Source organism: Ascaphus truei, chromosome 2, assembly GCF_040206685.1.
Source record: "Ascaphus truei isolate aAscTru1 chromosome 2, aAscTru1.hap1, whole genome shotgun sequence".
Lineage (NCBI taxonomy): Eukaryota > Metazoa > Chordata > Amphibia > Anura > Ascaphidae > Ascaphus > Ascaphus truei.
The window spans coordinates 462,177,313-462,194,920 of record NC_134484.1 but is presented as its reverse complement, the minus strand read 5'-3'; the positions used below and the strand labels follow the sequence as shown (position 1 = coordinate 462,194,920).

The 17,608-nt window shown below is 43.3% G+C and overlaps 1 protein-coding gene across 1 annotated transcript in view; it reads left to right on the top strand.

Moving 5' to 3' along the window:
• PTH1R (parathyroid hormone 1 receptor) overlaps positions 1-17,608 on the top strand; it is a 390,306-nt gene that overhangs the window by 369,111 nt on the left and 3,587 nt on the right. The window contains exons 10-12 of the mRNA XM_075588076.1: positions 7,691-7,785; positions 10,950-11,091; positions 14,309-14,350. Coding sequence (XP_075444191.1) covers positions 7,691-7,785; positions 10,950-11,091; positions 14,309-14,350 — 279 coding nt within the window. The remainder of the gene's footprint in view (positions 1-7,690; positions 7,786-10,949; positions 11,092-14,308; positions 14,351-17,608) is intronic.

The window sequence follows — 17,608 nt, the reverse complement described above, 5'->3', positions numbered from 1 at the left end:
TGTTGACCAGTCTTATCTTGCCTGTGCATGTAGAGGTCATTATACACAGTACACGAGCAAGATAAAGGGCATGTGATAAAAACAAACAATATTATTTGGCGGAAGTACAATATAACCACAAGTTTAGTGAATAGCGAATGGTGTTAATTACTCATTTGCATTTTGTTCAAATATTTAAAAACTCGATTACGTTGCCACGTTAAAATCCCTATCACTGCTTCACCGCTGGTCATTTAGCTTTAGTAAAACAGTTAATAAATAAAATTGGTGTTAAAAATGGATAATACCAATTTTTAGCATTTATTGACCTTCAGTGAATTTAAGTCTTCATGTACACTCATCAAGCACACAACCTGCAACATACCTACATATTTTCAGGACTAATACACCTACTAGAGGGACCATTGAACTGCATGCATGAAAGCAGTATCCCACATCTGGATTTCAATGACATAATGATGTGATTTATTAATGACCGCTGATATAAGAATAACAGGAGGAGTTCTTGGATGAGATCTGCAACTGGCTGATACAGCAGCTTCACTTCTCTGCTAATTTCCCTTAACTGCATCTTCACGTTTCCATGCCAATTGCCAAGTGTAGAGTGGGAATAGAGGAGCGTACACTACCATTTATCAAGAGAACACGCACTGCTGTAAAGATGTCATTTTTTATTGGTAAATGTATCAAGTTCTTCATGATGAATATTCATATCAAGAAATAAGAAGACCACTTAAATCATTATTACAGTATATAGAACTGTCGAAATGCATCATTCATCTTAAATTAAAACCTAGAATTTATTTCCGAGTTTCCTTAGAAAGCACTTAATCTTCAGATTAATGCTGCGTGCCCAAGGGATGAAAAAAGCCTGTGATTTTCATATCAGGATACTCTCTGAATTGTTTAATCAACAAAGTACTTCATCCATTGCTCATTTAACAACCATGATAATACCTGTTTTAACAAAAAAAAAAAGAGGGAAAGGTATCAAATAAACAATATAAACACCATTTGTATGGATTTTATCGGCTTTCTATTGAAACTACATTTCTTAATTAAAATGTATTTAGAGGATATTTAATCAACAAAGAAAACCCTGCCTTAAAAAATGTTGTATTTCATCCTATTTAGAGGATCAGCTCGATCTTATCCCCTATTTGCTCTGAGATATGTTACAACTATTATATATACTTTATATACCATGGGTAGAAAGCTGCAGTCCTCAAGGTCAACCAACAGGCCAGGTTTTAAGGAAATCCCGGCTTCAGCCCAGATGGCTCAGTAAAAGACAGAGCCACTGATTAAGCCACCTGTGCTGAAGCAGGGATATCTGGAAAACCTGACCCCTGGTATGTCCACATTCATTAAACTGATACATTCTGCACTTAGCGTATGTTCTAAGCAACATTAAAGGTTCCCACTGCCTTTCCTTTTTCATGGACAGGAAACGCGTTGTATTTAAAGCCGAATGACATTGTGGCTTCCTATTGGCGTGACGCGGGAAATGTAAACACTGTTCTGTTTCCACAGGAGGGGACAATACTGCCGTTAACTTCAGCGCAATGTATCTCGGGAACCATAGCGCTTTTTAGCTCAGGGGCCGCCCTGCTTCCTATCCATCAAAAATAAAAGGGCGGTGACTAGGTAACAAAACAATAGAGTAGGGGGAACTGGACCTTTTTGTGTTACTTAGAACACAAGTGCAGAATGTATCAGTGTAGTGAGTGTGGATCCAAAGATACAGTATTTGTAGCATATTTCAGAGCAAGTGGGGAAAAGAGCGAACCGAGTCTCATAGTATGTTTCTGTGTTCAACTCTTCATGGGAATAACGCAGTCAAGCACGGTGTGATTCATTTTTCATAAGCTCCTATTATTTATTGAACCCCTATCGAACACACTGTAAATAAATCTGCTTTCGCGTGACTTGACTCTGAAGGCTGAATGAGAGGCTGCGTGAGGCCCTCGTGTCTTCCTAGCAGGACACATCTGTACGGTAGGTGAAATGTTAATATCGCTTATAAACCCGTCCTCACTTTTGAAGGTCCTTTCCTGGTCAGCTACAATTGTAATGATTAGTTGGCAGTTGAGTTTGTGTGGGATAACTGCAGTGTCACTTCTCATTAGCTGATTATCTTAATCAGAGTAGTTCACCATCCATTCCTCCTCTGTCAACACAGTTACAATCTGTTCATTTCATGTAACCGTGTATGGTTATCATAACTCTGTGCCCAGGACATACTGGAAAACGAGAGGTAACTCTCAGTATATTACTTCCTGGTAAAACTTTTTATAAATATAAAACGTATAGGCCACATAGAGGCACCTTGATATTATTTCGCTCACTCAGTGTGAATAATAATGAAAGTTGAGCACAGTGCTCTTATGTTGTGATAACTTATAGGAGAACGACATTCTTTCCTTGTTCTTTGTTGCAGAAATTATACTGCACGGAGTTTTGAAAACCTTCCAGATTCCCTAAAGGTCGATATAGCTGCGTTAAAATTTCATGTTAAGAAATACGATCACTGCAATATTTATGAGAATTACTGCCATATTCTCGAAGAATTGTTTATTTATAAAGGGGTAGCGATATTTGTCTAATTTACATATACAAAAGTTGTGTTAACTCTTGTGTTAAACATAAAAAAAAATAACTCATAGAAATCAGTGTTAATCTGCTCTATCGATGCAATTAGAGCAGATTTTGATGTAGCAGACTTTGAGGTTACCCCAGATACTCCAGCATACCCAGGCACATCTCAGTAGCACAACACATACAGTAGCATGGAATTTCAATGTTGCTGCAGAATACTACATTATACCACAAAAGAGAGAACAAAGAAGCCTGATACGTCCATATTATACTTTGTACCGATCATCCATTTATCAGAATTATATGTTTTTAGTACAATACTAGCTGATATACCCGGCGTTGCCCGGGATTGAATGGTCCCGCTCCCCTCTTTCTCCACTCACCCCCTATCTCCGCTCCCCATTGCCCTCTCTCTGTGGGTGGGTGAGTTAGTGACTTGAGTTAGTGACTGGGCGGGCGGGTGAGTTAGTGACTGGGCGAGCGGGTGAGTTAGTGACTGGGCGGGCGGGTCAGTTAGTGACACTTGAGTGAGTGACTGGGCGGGTGAGTTACTGGGCGGGCGGGTGAGTGACTGTGCGGGCGGGTGAGTGACTGGGCGGGCAGGTGAGTGACTGGGCAGGTGGGTGAGTAAGTGACTGGGCGGGCGGGTGAGTGACTGGGCAGGTGAGTGAGTGAGGGACTGGGCGGGTGAGTGAGTGACTGGGCAGGTGGTTGAGTGACTGGGCGGGCGGGTGAGTGACTGGGCGGGTGAGTGAGTGACTGGGCGGGTGAGTGACTGGGTGGGCGGGTAAGTGACTGGGCGGGCAGGTGAGTGACTGGGCAGGCGGGTGAGTGACTGGGCGGGTGGGTGAGTGAGTGACTGGGCGGGTGAGTGAGTGACTGGGCAGGTGAGTGACTGGGCGGGTGAGTGACTGGGTGGGCGGGTAAGTGACTGGGCGGGCAGGTGAGTGACTGGGCGGGCGGGTGAGTGACTGGGCGGGTGGGTGAGTGAGTGACTGGGCGGGTGAGTGAGTGACTGGGCAGGTGAGTGACTGGGCGGGTGAGTGAGTGACTGGGCAGGCGGGTGAGTGAGTGACTGGGCAGGTGAGTGAGTGACTGGATGGGTGAGTGAGTTAGTGACTGGGTGACATTTCCCCCCACCATACCGCAGGCGGCGGCCTGAAGATAGCGGGCGGCCGGCATTCCCCCTCTGCATCTTCCCCCCCGCACTCCCCATATGTCATGCAACGGCATGAAGCTAGAGGGCAGCCCGGCATTCCCCCCGCACCTCCCATACCTCACGTGGTAGCGGCATGCAAACACACCTCAGGCAGCATGAAGATAGCGGGCGGGAATCCCCCCCACCTCACACGGAGAGGAAATTTTGGGCAGGCGGCAGGGTGTGTGTGAGGCACGAGGGGGCCACCGGCCACCCCAGGGGACAGTCGGCCCCACTGCGGCCGCCACGGCTCTGCTCCCCCCGCCGGTATGTTAAGGGCGCGGCGAGGGTGAAGTGCGCGCCAAGGTAATGGTGCTCGACGTCGGCCATGAGGGAGGCAGTAGGAGGGTGCAGTGGCGGCTAACAGGAGGGTAAGTGTGCTAATGTTTCAGGCGCGCCTGAGGGCGGTAAGGAGGCGGGAGAGGGTGGTGCGGCTGTGGCGCCCCTGAGGTCTGTGAGGTGAAGGGAGCAGTGGCGGTGGCGCACTAGTGTTGGCGGCGAGTGGACAGGTGAGGCACTGCTGAGAGTGGGGTGGGTGGTGGTGGTGGGCTCAGAGGCGGCTGCAGTGGTGTTCCCCCCTCCCCCGCGCGGAGCTGTGTCGGCGGCGACACTACACGCATGCTGATGCTGGCCGGGGCTCGGGTGAGACTGGTGGATTCCCTGGGGGGAGGCGGCAGGAGGTGAGCTGAGGGGGTGATTGGTGGGGGAGTAATGGGGGGGGTAGCAGGCGGTCCGGCGGTCCGGGCCGCTGGGTGAATGTGGCAGTTGGGTGAGGCCGAGGGGGAAGGTGAGCTGTGGGTGAGGAGGAGAACAGAGTGGCAGTTGGGTGTCGTCATAGAGCCACGCAGGCCAATGAGAGGCATGCGGGGCAGGGATATGGACCAATCTGATTGGCCAGAGACTGAGTGACGACCACGGACCAATCAGATTCACCACATCTACAACCCCACAAATTTCAATTTTATTTATTAAGATGATAGTTAGAACCATTTAAAACAATATAGATATAATGTACCTACGTCTGATCATACATTTACCATTCTCTTATCTGCACAAATCGGAAATGAACCACTTTTATTTGGAACTCCTCATTGCCCATTTTCCTTGTAGTTATTTATAAAACCAACTGGCACCACATGGCTGGAACTGGAACACACACATCCCATCACTCCATCAACATGTTTCTCCTGGGACTAGAAGGTCATAGCCAAGTACAAGAGCACATCTACTCCTGTGTTGCATACAAAGCCATTGTGCTTTTTATACATCATGTGAGCTCGCTAGAAACCTTTGCAGAAGGAACATTTCTATCCTTCGGGACTGTCAGTAAAGAGGCAGGTACTGTAGCTGCCTCCAGAGATTATGCAGGGATCCGCTTTTCTAATTCCATTACCATTTACCAGGAAGGAAAAGAAAATGTCCTACCTCGCTGTTTGGAGCCTTCATGATCACGCAGTGTAATAAAGTGCGCACTATTACTTGGATGAATGGCTTTCTTGGTACTTCTGTTCTCTGTAAACAACACGACTGCTTTATAATATTAGTGGAATAAGTTTGTAAGGTTTTTTTTTCTGCCTATTTTGTTTCTTCCCAGCATGACATGCAAAGCTTGAACGCTGTACTGCCAGGACATAACATATCCATTACAGTGAATCATTTGATATCTGTTTTGGTCCAGACACCAAGTTAGCTTATAATAACAGCACTATGTAAAACTAATGGTGCTCTAGGTCCCTTTGGGATAATTGCAGCAGTTTGCAAGGAAATTCCTCCTAATTTGTTAAAATAAATAGGGAAATGAAATCACAAATATCTCCTGTTTATATCCTAATCCCATCAGTCATCATTTGGATGTAAAGAGGATCTCTTTTGGAATACATTCACGTTTCTTTAAAACTCTTAGGGCCTCATGCACTAAAGGTTGATAAAACAAATCACCAGGCCATTTAAATCACAGTTTTTATGAGCGTTGGTATCACAGTATTCAGAAAGCCTTCATTACCTGTCATAGCAAAATTCACAAAACGGGCGATTAGCCGGGGATCTGATGAACGACCCTCTGAAAAGGCCTAACCTGGCGAGTTGTATCTGCTGCGGAGAGAGCTGCTCTGAGAGAGCTGTCTCTCCCTGTGCAAATCTCGCCCAAAATGCATGTGTATACATTTTAATTTTGATAATAGTTTAAATGAGCAGGGGGTCTCCTGAGCTGAACCGCATTGGTTTCAGCCTCGGCAAACCCCTACTTCACGAGATACAGGCCCGTTATGGGGTGCTGGTATCTCCTATGCATTTTATTCCCATGGTCATGTGACGTGGAAATTTAAATGCATAGGAGATACAGGCCCCCCATAACGGGGCCTGTATCTCGGGAAGTAGGGGGTCCCTGAGGCTATCCGCTATGTTAATGAAGTTTACTGTAAATGCATTTTTATTGCATAGGGTTCATGCCGGGGTCTCTGCTGCTAATATTAATGGATATCAGCTCCAGTCCCATTTCGCCGCTTCTCTGCTTTACACCAACTTTTTCTAGCGTGAGGATTTTGTGATAAAATCACCATTGTAGAGCGGTGATAGGCATTCATCGCCTAATCACTGCTACTAGGATTGCGCGAGTTTATGAACATGCCGAAAAGCGTCGATAAGTGGCTTATCACCGCTGCTTCGGTGATTTTTTTTATGACCAATTTTTTGGGAGCGATGCAGTCTTTTATCACCCACTTAACACCGCTTACTGAATAGCAGTAGGCATTTTGGGCGATAAGTGGTTGATAAGTGGCTTATGAACGCTTACTGCGTAGGCCCCCTAGCATATGTCATATTGAATTATCTGTTGTTTCTTGGTCATTGATGCATCTTCAAAAATGCCACGCTGATGCAAAAAGGATCCGATAAAGCACGAGAAAATATATAGAAATATATTGTATAAATCTCTCTTTATTAACAAATTGCACCGCTAAATACATTTCATGTGACACGACAGGGGGATGTATCCCTCCCTTGTGAGTTGATTTTAGTTTCAGAGACTAAGGCAAAGATAGACTAGATGAATTACTCAAGGTTACTTTGGGGCTACTGTGGCACAAATTGTTAAACTGCTGGCAATCAAGACTAAAGACCAAGACCATTAAGGTACAGTTCCCCCTGCAAAAGAACAGGATTGGAGAAGGCAGATAGTACTGTATAACATGCAGCTATATTCTCGAGCATTACCAGGCACCTCCTGCACTTGACCGAGATACGGTGAACAATGAGAGAAGCGGGGGGTTCTGGGGGGGAAAAAAGTAGCACTGAGACGTTTGTAATCCTTTGCATTTAAATCATTTTTAAATCGATTCTGAGATTAAAAAACAGGATAGTACTTGTAATTGACAACTGTTTCATTTCATAATGTATTTTGGGTCGATTTCCACCTTTAAACCAAACACATTTTTTATTTTTTTTACATGTACAGTATTAGACATTTTTGCATGCATTCGTACCGCCTTTGGCTACACGGTAATGTGACAATCTTTGAATGCAAAGAAGGCATTAAAGTTTTAACATGATCTACAATTAATTCTGATTCTGCATCATGTACAGGAAAATGTTAGTTGGTGTGTATCTGAATTGATATGCAGGTGTGATATAGTTTTCCTGCAATAACATTTTTCAAGGTCATTTCTTTTGTTGTATTTCTTTTTTAAACACTTGTATATCCAAAAATTAAAGAAAATCAAAACACTTGTTTTGTGCTTAATACACATCCCAGCCACTAAGTGCTGACCTTATAATACATTTTTACAGTATGTGTTCTTGTTCATTTAACAGGGCGTGTAACCCTGTTTGCAGATTACGTTGCCACTGAGTCACTATGAAAACTCGCCTTTCTTACCATAAACCTTTGTTCTCTTCCAGGTAAATTTTATTCTTTTTATCAATATTGTTAGAGTCCTAGCTACCAAACTGAGGGAGACCAATGCTGGGAGGTGTGATACCAGGCAACAATACAGGTGAGTGCTACAATTTGGATCCTTTATTATTTTACTGGATGGTACACACATGTTACTAAAACAATGGGTAGTTTGATTTGTGAACTGTAACACGAGTCATATAGGTGTACCCAAAAACTACATTCTTAGTACTCTAAGTACACAATGCAGGATCAATTGCTGCTTTGAATGCTATAGGTTTCTGAAGTGAACCACTCCTGGAGAAATCAGACAATTAAAAAGAACCTATTGCACTAGCTGATTTGACCTGTGAGTAACTGTATCTGGAAATAAGCCCTAACTTCACAATTTGCTCCCAACCTCTGTTCTTCCTACGCTACATTCTTGGAACCAGATTATGATCCATTCCTGTTGTGTCCCTTTGTTTCAAGGTTGCCTTCCTGCCTCACAACTTTCTCCTTTTCAATCTATCCAACATTTGGCTGCTAGAAAAATGTCACTTTCACCCCAAAAAGTCTCTGCTCATCTCCTACTCAAATCCTTCTCCTGGCTTCCCATCAAATTTTGGATTACCCACAAAGTTAGTCTCCTTACTTTTAATGCTCTCCACTCATCTGCTCCTCCCTACATATCAGCTCTGATCTCTCGCTATGCTCCTGCTAGTCTCTTGTGTTCTACCCACAACTGTCCCCTTTTCTCCCATTTCATCTCTATAGCGCTTTCTCAGCTTTAACTGTTTTCCCTCACTGCACCTTACCTGTGGAACGCCCTCACACTCAGTATACGCCAAGCTCCTTCTCTCCCCACTGGCAGGATGGCCTTGCGGTAGGGTCATTAAGAGATCAAATGGTATGTTTTAGGCTTCAACATTCAGTGGTTTATTTTCCACATTAATAACAAATAGGCATACTGTTCCTTTAAGGCAAACCAAATCACAAAATAAAAACCTTCCCCCTTTGGGAGACTAACTACTGTACACAACAGTGTCTGACTAACATACTGGCTTGCTAAGCCAGTTTCAAGCTTTAAACAATACATTCAGGTATAGAAAACGTAATATCTAGTCCTTATCTGTGGTTATGGGAAATCGGAGCCAAGAGAGTCTAGGAAATGCCTCTGAATACTGCAACACTGACAGGGCAGACTATGAAATGCCGGTTCCTAAAAGACAAGCCCCGCATCCAGCCGGCTTTTTCAGTTTCATGGAGAGTCATTTCCTAGGTGTGGGTCCCAGGCGGTCCCAGCAAGCCTGGGGAACCATACCAACCAGCTAATCATGGAATCAGCTCATTCTGCTAGATGATGAACCTCTGAACTCTCAGCAAGAAACAAAAACTGATTTTTTTACATTTGATGGTTAAATAAACAACGGTTGTCATCAAGATCTGGATCCAGTATGCACCATGGGTCTCTCCACTTTGAGAAGCGAACCTGGTGCTGCACTGGTCTTGGGGCCACCGTTATACAGTGGTGACCACCTCAGAAATTGGTCAGGAAGACGACAAGTGTGATGTCATCGATGTGTCATCTTGGAGAGTTTAATACCTCCAGGTATTTTCTGCAACTGCACTCCCTGGGCCTGAGGCATCAGTCCTTGATGCGGCAGAGCAGCTCTTTGCTGCATAAAGTGCTGCTGTTGTTGTTGCTTAGTCATCCACTTAATTAGCTTCTCCATCTCTATTTTACTTGAATGAAGACCCCCCTTGGAATCATCCTACTGTTGCCACCAAATGTAGATAAGTGCCGCAAAGAGAACAGCAAGGCTCACTGACACTTTAAAGTAAATGGCTTTTATTCAGCATACGGTAAATTGAAACGTAGACTCTAACCCTTCCAACTTTGTAGCCATTCCCAGCTTATCCCCCGACCTCCTGAAATGTCTCTGCTAGCTTTCTTTTAAATTTTGTATAAACTACAATCTTATCCTCCTTTCCTTCAGGCTCTATGCTCCTCTGCAGCTCCAGATATCTCAACTCTGATCTCTGGTTACACACCTACTTGACTCTAATGCTCAACTCAAGGATGTCTCAACTTTGCACCTTTTTACCTCTACAGCCCTCTTATGTCTTCAAACTTTTTTCACTCATCTCTCCCACCCTACGGAATGCTCTTCCACTCAGTGCTAATCAAGCACCTTCTCTTTCCATTTTTAAAACCCAACCCCAAAATCCACCTTCTTCAAGACGCATCTCAATAAATTAGTTATGCCTACACTATATACTCCAAAATGCCCTTGACCACCCTGGCTTGCACTTTTAATAAATGCACTTTTACTCCCACTGTATCTGTATGTCTTTTGCGGGGAATCTGGGTTTTCCAAATAGAATTACTTCCAGAGCGTTAGAAGAATGTTACTAAATTCATCAATAGGAGCACGCCAATTTCATTAATTGCTACTTTTCTGTGCGTCAGTTTCATACATTATCCTAAATGCTGGGCTGGAATAAATCTAGTTATATCACACCATGGGGGCACAATCAATATCAGACTCCAACACACTCAGTATAGAGCAGGGGTGTCCAAATCTACTCTTCAAGGGCCACCAACCAGTCAGGTTAAAAGGATATCCCTTAATGTGCCACTGGTTGAGCCTCCTGTGCTGAAGCAGGGATATCCTTAAACCTGACTTGTTGTAGGCCCTACAGGACTAGAGTTGGCCACCCCTGCTCTATACTGAGCTACTGATGGAGCCACCTGTGCTGAAGCAGGGATATCCTTATACCTGACCTGTCGGTGGCCCTTGAGGACTGGAGTTGGCCACCGCTGGTAGAGAGGATTTGATGGACAGGTCAGTGGAATATGAAAACAGTCTGCTGGAAGTATTTGAAGGCAGCTTGTTCATTCCTGGATAAGGTAATGCATGTGTAAGCCAGCACACTGGCAGCGCGAGAAGAAAGGATGCATTGCAGAATCGTATTCCCCTAATGATATACAAATCATTCACATGGCCGGGGCTGCATTCTGAGTCAACTAAGCTTGACGACATTGGTTTCTGCGGGCTATAAAATGCCTCTGTCCAGATCTCTGGTTAACCCTCGTTGATACAACATTCACAAACTCAAAACAAGGAAAAAGAGCTCCTCTGTGAAAATGATGTTTTTCCATACGTGGAATTCGTATTGACAAACTCCGCTGCATTGTGATCCTGGGATCCGTGCCATGCTATTTTTTCTATCAATCAAAGTCCGTTTCATACATTGCTCTCTTTATGTGTCTACCCACAGGAAGCTGCTGAAATCAACTCTTGTGCTGATGCCACTCTTTGGAGTTCACTATACAGTTTTCATGGCTATGCCATACACCGACGTGTCAGGGATTCTTTGGCAGGTTCAAATGCACTATGAAATGCTCTTCAACTCGTTTCAGGTATTGTTCTTACCTATGTGCTATTGTAATTAGACTTGACTTGATTGTTCTTTATCTCATGTACAGGTGCGACGACGAGTATTCTAAAACTTGCCTTGGAATATCCAACAATACCCCAGTAATGCTGCAACATTTTCTGTGACATTTCTGCAGAAAAACTAATGGCCCATCGGATTAACACAGCGGGGGTCCCAGGCAGTCCCATTCAGTTTGAATGGGACTGCCAGGGACCCCCGCTGTGTTAATCCAATGGGCCATTAGTCTGTCTGCAGAAATTTCACTGAAATGTTAGCCTCATTACCTGGATATTGCCCCAGAATTTCCAAGGCAAGTTTTAGAATACTCGTCTTCACACCTGTACTTATTTGTCATTCCCTGTCTTACAACACAATCATAGATGACTTTGTCAGTAACTATACCATGTACCAAGCAGGTGTAACCATTATTGGCTTTGAGAGGTGGGCTGTCAGACTAAAACTATAGGGTCTCCCGGCTGTAAAGCTGAAACAAAGCCAGTGCAAACAACAGCACCATGTTCATGAAAGAGAAGGAATGTTATTATAAACCATTTAAGTTTTTCCTTTGATAAACCTGGTGCAATTCTCTCGTACTAGTTTTGCAGCCTGGGGACTTTAGTAAATAATCACTGTTGATCAGCTTTTACATCTAGGATGCATCACCATCTGAACATTAATATTTTAAATGTAATGCTTGCTTCATGTTGCTTACAATCTTGTCCGTTGCTAAAGTTCTGGCTATCCCTCTTCCTAGTGTATATGTTTTTAAATCTCCTGCGTCTGGTTGCCAGCACACGGTGTTAAATGGTATAAAAAACAGACCCATAATAATTACACCCCAGGACAATATCAGTAATCAATCAACAATACTACAGATGTAACAGCTGTTACAGTGGGACACAAACTATGTAACAACAGGGCAGCTACCATACTAAACAGCTTGAGTGCGCATGAAAACGGGGTAGGACTAATGCACTATTGCACCCTTGGCGCACGTTGTGTGTGTCTTGCTGCAGCGCGACAGCAGGAGCGATAACGGCTGCTAGATCTGTACATGAACACATTGAGATTCCACAGGTGAAATAAAAGCAAAGATCGCGAATGTAGATGTGTAATGCTAAAGACCAGTAGCAGAAGAGTAATTATATGTAAAATGGATACCCCCAGGTAATGCATGATTGAAGACAGGCACTGGGTGTGTGGTCCTGGATGGTAAACTCACAACTCTGGGTGAGACTGTATACACAATAACACCAGAAACCATATGCATATAAACCACCCTAGGTTGTACCAAATGTCCTGAAATCCATAATATGGAAACATGTAGCAAGCAGAAAACTCACTGTTAGTGCGGCGACGTCCATGTATTCCAAGGTGCCAGGGGTCCAGGTGTGCCCCCGTCCAGTAGGTAGAATGCAGAAAAAGAGAAAAAGTGGCAGAGCACTACAAAAAGTGTCCAATATAAAATAAAGAGGAAAGTGCGTTTCCCATGAAAATATTATTTATTGGTCATAAAAGACAAAAAAAAAAGGGCAAAGTGTAGCTCCGCCAACGTTTCACGCTTCCCAGAGCGCTTTATCAAGGCCTTCCACAGGTGAAAATCAGTCAAATCCGTGAAGCCACCACTCTTGTGGCACTTAAACAATGGAAATTTATTGGGAAAAAACAGCATTTCGGTCTTACTTAAGAGATGGAGCACGACCAAAACAGCGATTTTTCCAGAAATATCCATTGTTTCTGGTCCATAAGATTGCCGGCTTCACTGATGTTAGGCTATTATTTTGTACAGAAAATGACCCCGTGGATTAAGACGTACTGATTTATATGCAGTATATACTAAACAAATAACATACCTTTTGATATTCTTTCATTTCGTATAATTTGTGTTTTTTTTTTTTTTCACTTAATGTCACAATCCAGCATTACTAAGAGTAACTGTCCTTTTAATAGATAGTATGTACATTTAAACTGAACTCCTGTGCTGACAATGCCTGAGTATAATAATGAGTAACAGTACCATATAGAATAAACATTTTCAGTGTTGGTAATTACACAGTACATACACAAAACAGAATCTGTCCAGCACACTGCAATTGAACATCAAAGAACCTGGGTATTCATATTGCAAATACAATAAGAACAGCTCAAGCAAACCAACCACTGATTGCTGTACTGCCTCTAATTGCAATGCATTTCCTTATATTATTATAGCACCTCAATCACTTAGAGTTTCAACATTTTTTTCAGCTTACTATTGACTGTTTTAAAGCTACAGACCAATTAATATCCTACATGTGTCTTTTTTTTAATAAATCCGTTCTGTACATAAGAAAATACTTGTGCATTTTTTTAACAACTCTGAATTACATTTTTAATGTATTATAATGTAACAAGCCTTTGTTGTTTCTATAGCAACCATTTACAAAGTCACAGATACCGAGTCAATACTCCTCTGCAGCCATTTAGTGAACCCCCGAGCCGAATATTCGCCGATCGATCATAGGAGAACGGTTCGATCAACAACTTAGCTAATTACTTATCATTGTATGGATTGTATTGCTGCAGATATTAAAGGGAAAAAATAAAAAAAATATTATTTTTTTTTTTAATGGCAGCTTGGAGGGCTGCTTTAAATGGGAGATTTGTGACACTTGTAGACATAAATTGGTATAACTAATTCTCATGCCCAGAGATTTGCTCTTTTAAGGGGCTAATTGGCAATTAATGCAATAAACCTAATTCGAGTTTAGTGAATCCCACCTAGAGATGTGCACAATTCTGGCCCAAATTAGCAAACCTTGCAAAAGTAGCAGTTTTATTTATTTTTTTCAAACTTTGAAAAATAACTCATTTCAAAACCCATATTTCATGGCAGAGTATTCTCTTTTCATGGTGAATTTCACTTTGACTTGTTAATTTCAGCCATTATGTTTTAGGGCTAAAGAGTTCTAACAAACGTTTTATTCTAATTTTCAAACTTTGTTTAAAAGTTCAAGCAGAACGCAGGCGGAGCGAATTCAGGCGAGCTCTTGGCAAGTATTGTGATTCATGCACCTCAGAATGGCCGGGCAGTAATGGTTCATTAAGACAGTGGAGCAATGCTTCACACTGTATTACACATGAAGAGTTTTCTAACAGCCTCTTGACATCATGTCTGTGTTTGTCTGAATTAAACCAATATCTTCTTTATTTTCCTACAGGGGTTTTTTGTTGCCATCATATACTGCTTCTGTAATGGTGAGGTGGGTATCCTGTGTTTCTTTTTAATCCTTTTTCAGCGTCCCATACAACCGACTTGCAGGTTTATAATAAAGTGCACATTTTGTTTAATCAATTTCTGAGTTTTTACTGGAAACGAGCACAGTGCAGCTGATTTTTAATGGTACTTTGACTAATTTGGGATAATCACAACCCTAATGCACTCCTCTGTGTACAAAACAGGTATGAATAAGCTCCATAGAAATGAGTGGTCTGTATATCTTATGCCTAGATTTTGCATGCAGAAATGACCTGCACCACATCAGTAATACTTCCCTAAATGTATGATCTGATCCCATTTTAAATGACTTCTGCGTGCGCCAATATTTCATTAAATATTATACTGAAACAAGAACAAACGATAGAGAACGTACCCGCAGCACTCACACAAACGGCTGACACACAGTAATGTAGTATTGTATTGTATGTCTTTATTTATATAGCGCCATTAATGTATATAGCGCATGTGATTATCATGTGATAATCAAATAAATAATAGATAATATAAATAACAGATCATGGGAATAAGTGCTTTAGACATAAAAGTAACATTAAGGAAGAGGAGTCCCTGCCCCGAGGAGCTTACAGTCTAATTGGTAGGTAGGGAGAACGTACAGAGACAGTAGGAGGGAGTTCTGGTAAGTGCGTCTGCAGAGGGACAACGTATATATACGGGCGGCAGAGAGAAAGCGGGGTCTGTAGATCAAGAGAGGAGGACAAGGCAGAGTTGTAGTTCCTGACCAGGTTGTCAGGGTCTGTAGCAGAGCTGAGAGAGGAGAGGGAGAAGCGTAAAGTGGAATCAAAGTCTGGTAGGTGAATAGAGCGCAGGGTTCTGCAGAATCGGGGGGTAGATGGAGGTGGAGAAGGGGAGAAGCGAGATAGAGAGAATGAGATGAGGTGATGGTCAGAGAGAGGAAAAGGGGAAATGGAGAAATCGGATAGAGTATTGTATTGTATGTCTTTATTTATATAGCGCCATAAATGTACATAGCGCTTCACAGTAGTAATACATGTCATATAAATAACAAATAATATAAATAACAGATCATGGGAATAAGTGCTTCAGACATACTGTAAAAGTAACATTAAGGAAGGAGTCCCTGCTCCGAGAAGCTTACAATCTAATTGGTAGGTAGGGAGAACGTACAGAGACAGTAGGAGGGAATACTAGTAAGTGCGTCTGCAGGGGGCCAAGCTTTATGTGTCATGTGTCCATGATTATCCAGTGCTACTCATATGCTTCTTTAAGCAGATGTGTCTTAAGGTGGGTCTTAAAGGTGGATAGCGAGGGGGCTAGTCGGGTATTGAGGGGAAGGGCATTCCAGAGGTGTGGGGCAGAAAGTGAGAAAGGTTTAAGGCGGGAGAGAGCTTTAGATACAAAGGGGGTAGAAAGAAGACATCCTTGAGAAGAACGCAAGAGTCGTGATGGTGCATAGCGAGAAATTATGGCTGAGATGTAAGGAGGGGCAGAAGAATGTAAAGCTTTAAAAGTGAGCAGGAGAATTGAGTGTGAGATACGTGATTTAATCGGAAGCCAGGAGAGGGATTTCAGGAGGGGAGATGCGGAGACAGATTTAGGAAAGAGTAGAGTGATTCTGGCAGCAGCGTTTAGGATAGATTGTAGGGGAGACAGGTGAGAGGCAGGAAGGCCGGACAGCAGGAGGTTGCAGTAATCGAGACGTGAGAGAATGAGGGCCTGAGTCAGAGTTTTAGCAGTTGAGTAACAGAGGAAAGGGCGTATCTTTGTAATATTGCGGAGGAAAAAGCGACAAGTTTTAGAAACGTTTTGAATATGAGAGGAGAATGAGAGAGAGGAATCAAGTGTGACCCCTAGGCAGCGTGTTTGGGCTACTGGGTGAATGATCGTATTTCCAATAGCAATGTGGAAGGAGGTAGTAGGGCCAGGTTTGGGAGGAAGTATAAGGAGCTCTGTTTTTGCCATGAAGTTCTTAGTGAAAACCAGGTCTAAGTAGTGGCCATCCTTGTGGGTGCTAGCTGCAGTCCACTGTTGAAGGCCAAAAGAAAAGGTTAGAGAAAGAAAGCGGGAAGCCCAAGGGATAGAGGGGTCATCAATGTGGAAATTGAAGTCCCCAAGGAGAAGAACAGGGGAGTCTGAGGAGAGAAAGAAAGAGAGGGAGGATTCAAAGTGAGAGAGAAAGGCAGAAGGGGGATGAGTAGAGGTAGATGGGCGATAGATGACCGCCACATGGACAGGGAGAGGAGAGAAGATCTGGACAGAGTGAGCCTCAAAGGAGGGAAAATCAAGAGATGGAGGAATAGGAAGGGTTCAGTAACAGCAGAGAGAGGAGAGCAGGAGCCCGACGCCTCCACCCCTGACATCAGTGCGCAGAGTGTGGGACAAGGAAAGGCCACCAAAGGAGAGGGCAGCTTCCAGAGCAGAGTCAGACTGAGTGAGCCAGGTCTCAGTTATAGCAAATAGGAGCAGAGAGTGAGAGATAAAAAAGTCATGTACAGAGAGGCACTTGTTAGAAAGGGAGTGAGCATTCCAAAGGGCACAGGAGAAAGGGAGAGAGGAGGGAGGGTGGCAGGGGATGGGTATGAGGTTGGAGGGGTTGACACCAGAAGAAGTAGAGGTTGCAATTGGCAGGCGAGGACGAGTGCATGTAGGAATAAGCCAGGGACCAGGATTGGGAGAGATATCCCCAGAAGCAAGGATGAGAAGCATGGATTGAAAGAGGATGTGTGAGGATGATTTGTAGGGGTGTTTTTTAGTGCAGGGTATATAGCTGTGTGCTGTCAGAGGGCGCAGGTAAGAAAGGAGTTAATGTGAACAGAGAAGTGATGAAGGAATGAGAGGTGGAGATATATGAATAGAGTTAGAGACATACTGAGACTGGTAAAAAGAAGTGCATAATTTGAGAAGAAGAGAAGACACAGCAAATATAAATGGTAAAGGCAGCATCACAGCAATAATGATGCAGTCTGGTATAGATGATATCCTCCTTTCCAGCATAGTTCAAATGCAGGAATCAGGGCCAGCTGGAGGTGTCCACTTCTTCCCTTCTTTTGAACTTCCTTTTAAACTTCAGTTGTTCAGTAGTCTTGCCATTTATAATGGGCCACTTGGACATGGGTTGCAGGCAGACTAGCTGTTCTGACTGGGTTTATATGGGCCTAAGAATGTTTCAGTTGCATATACTAACATACACACAGCAAAGAGTTGAAGCAGACAGGATTCCGATGTGGGATATTACCTAAGATTGTTTCAGTTGCATATACTA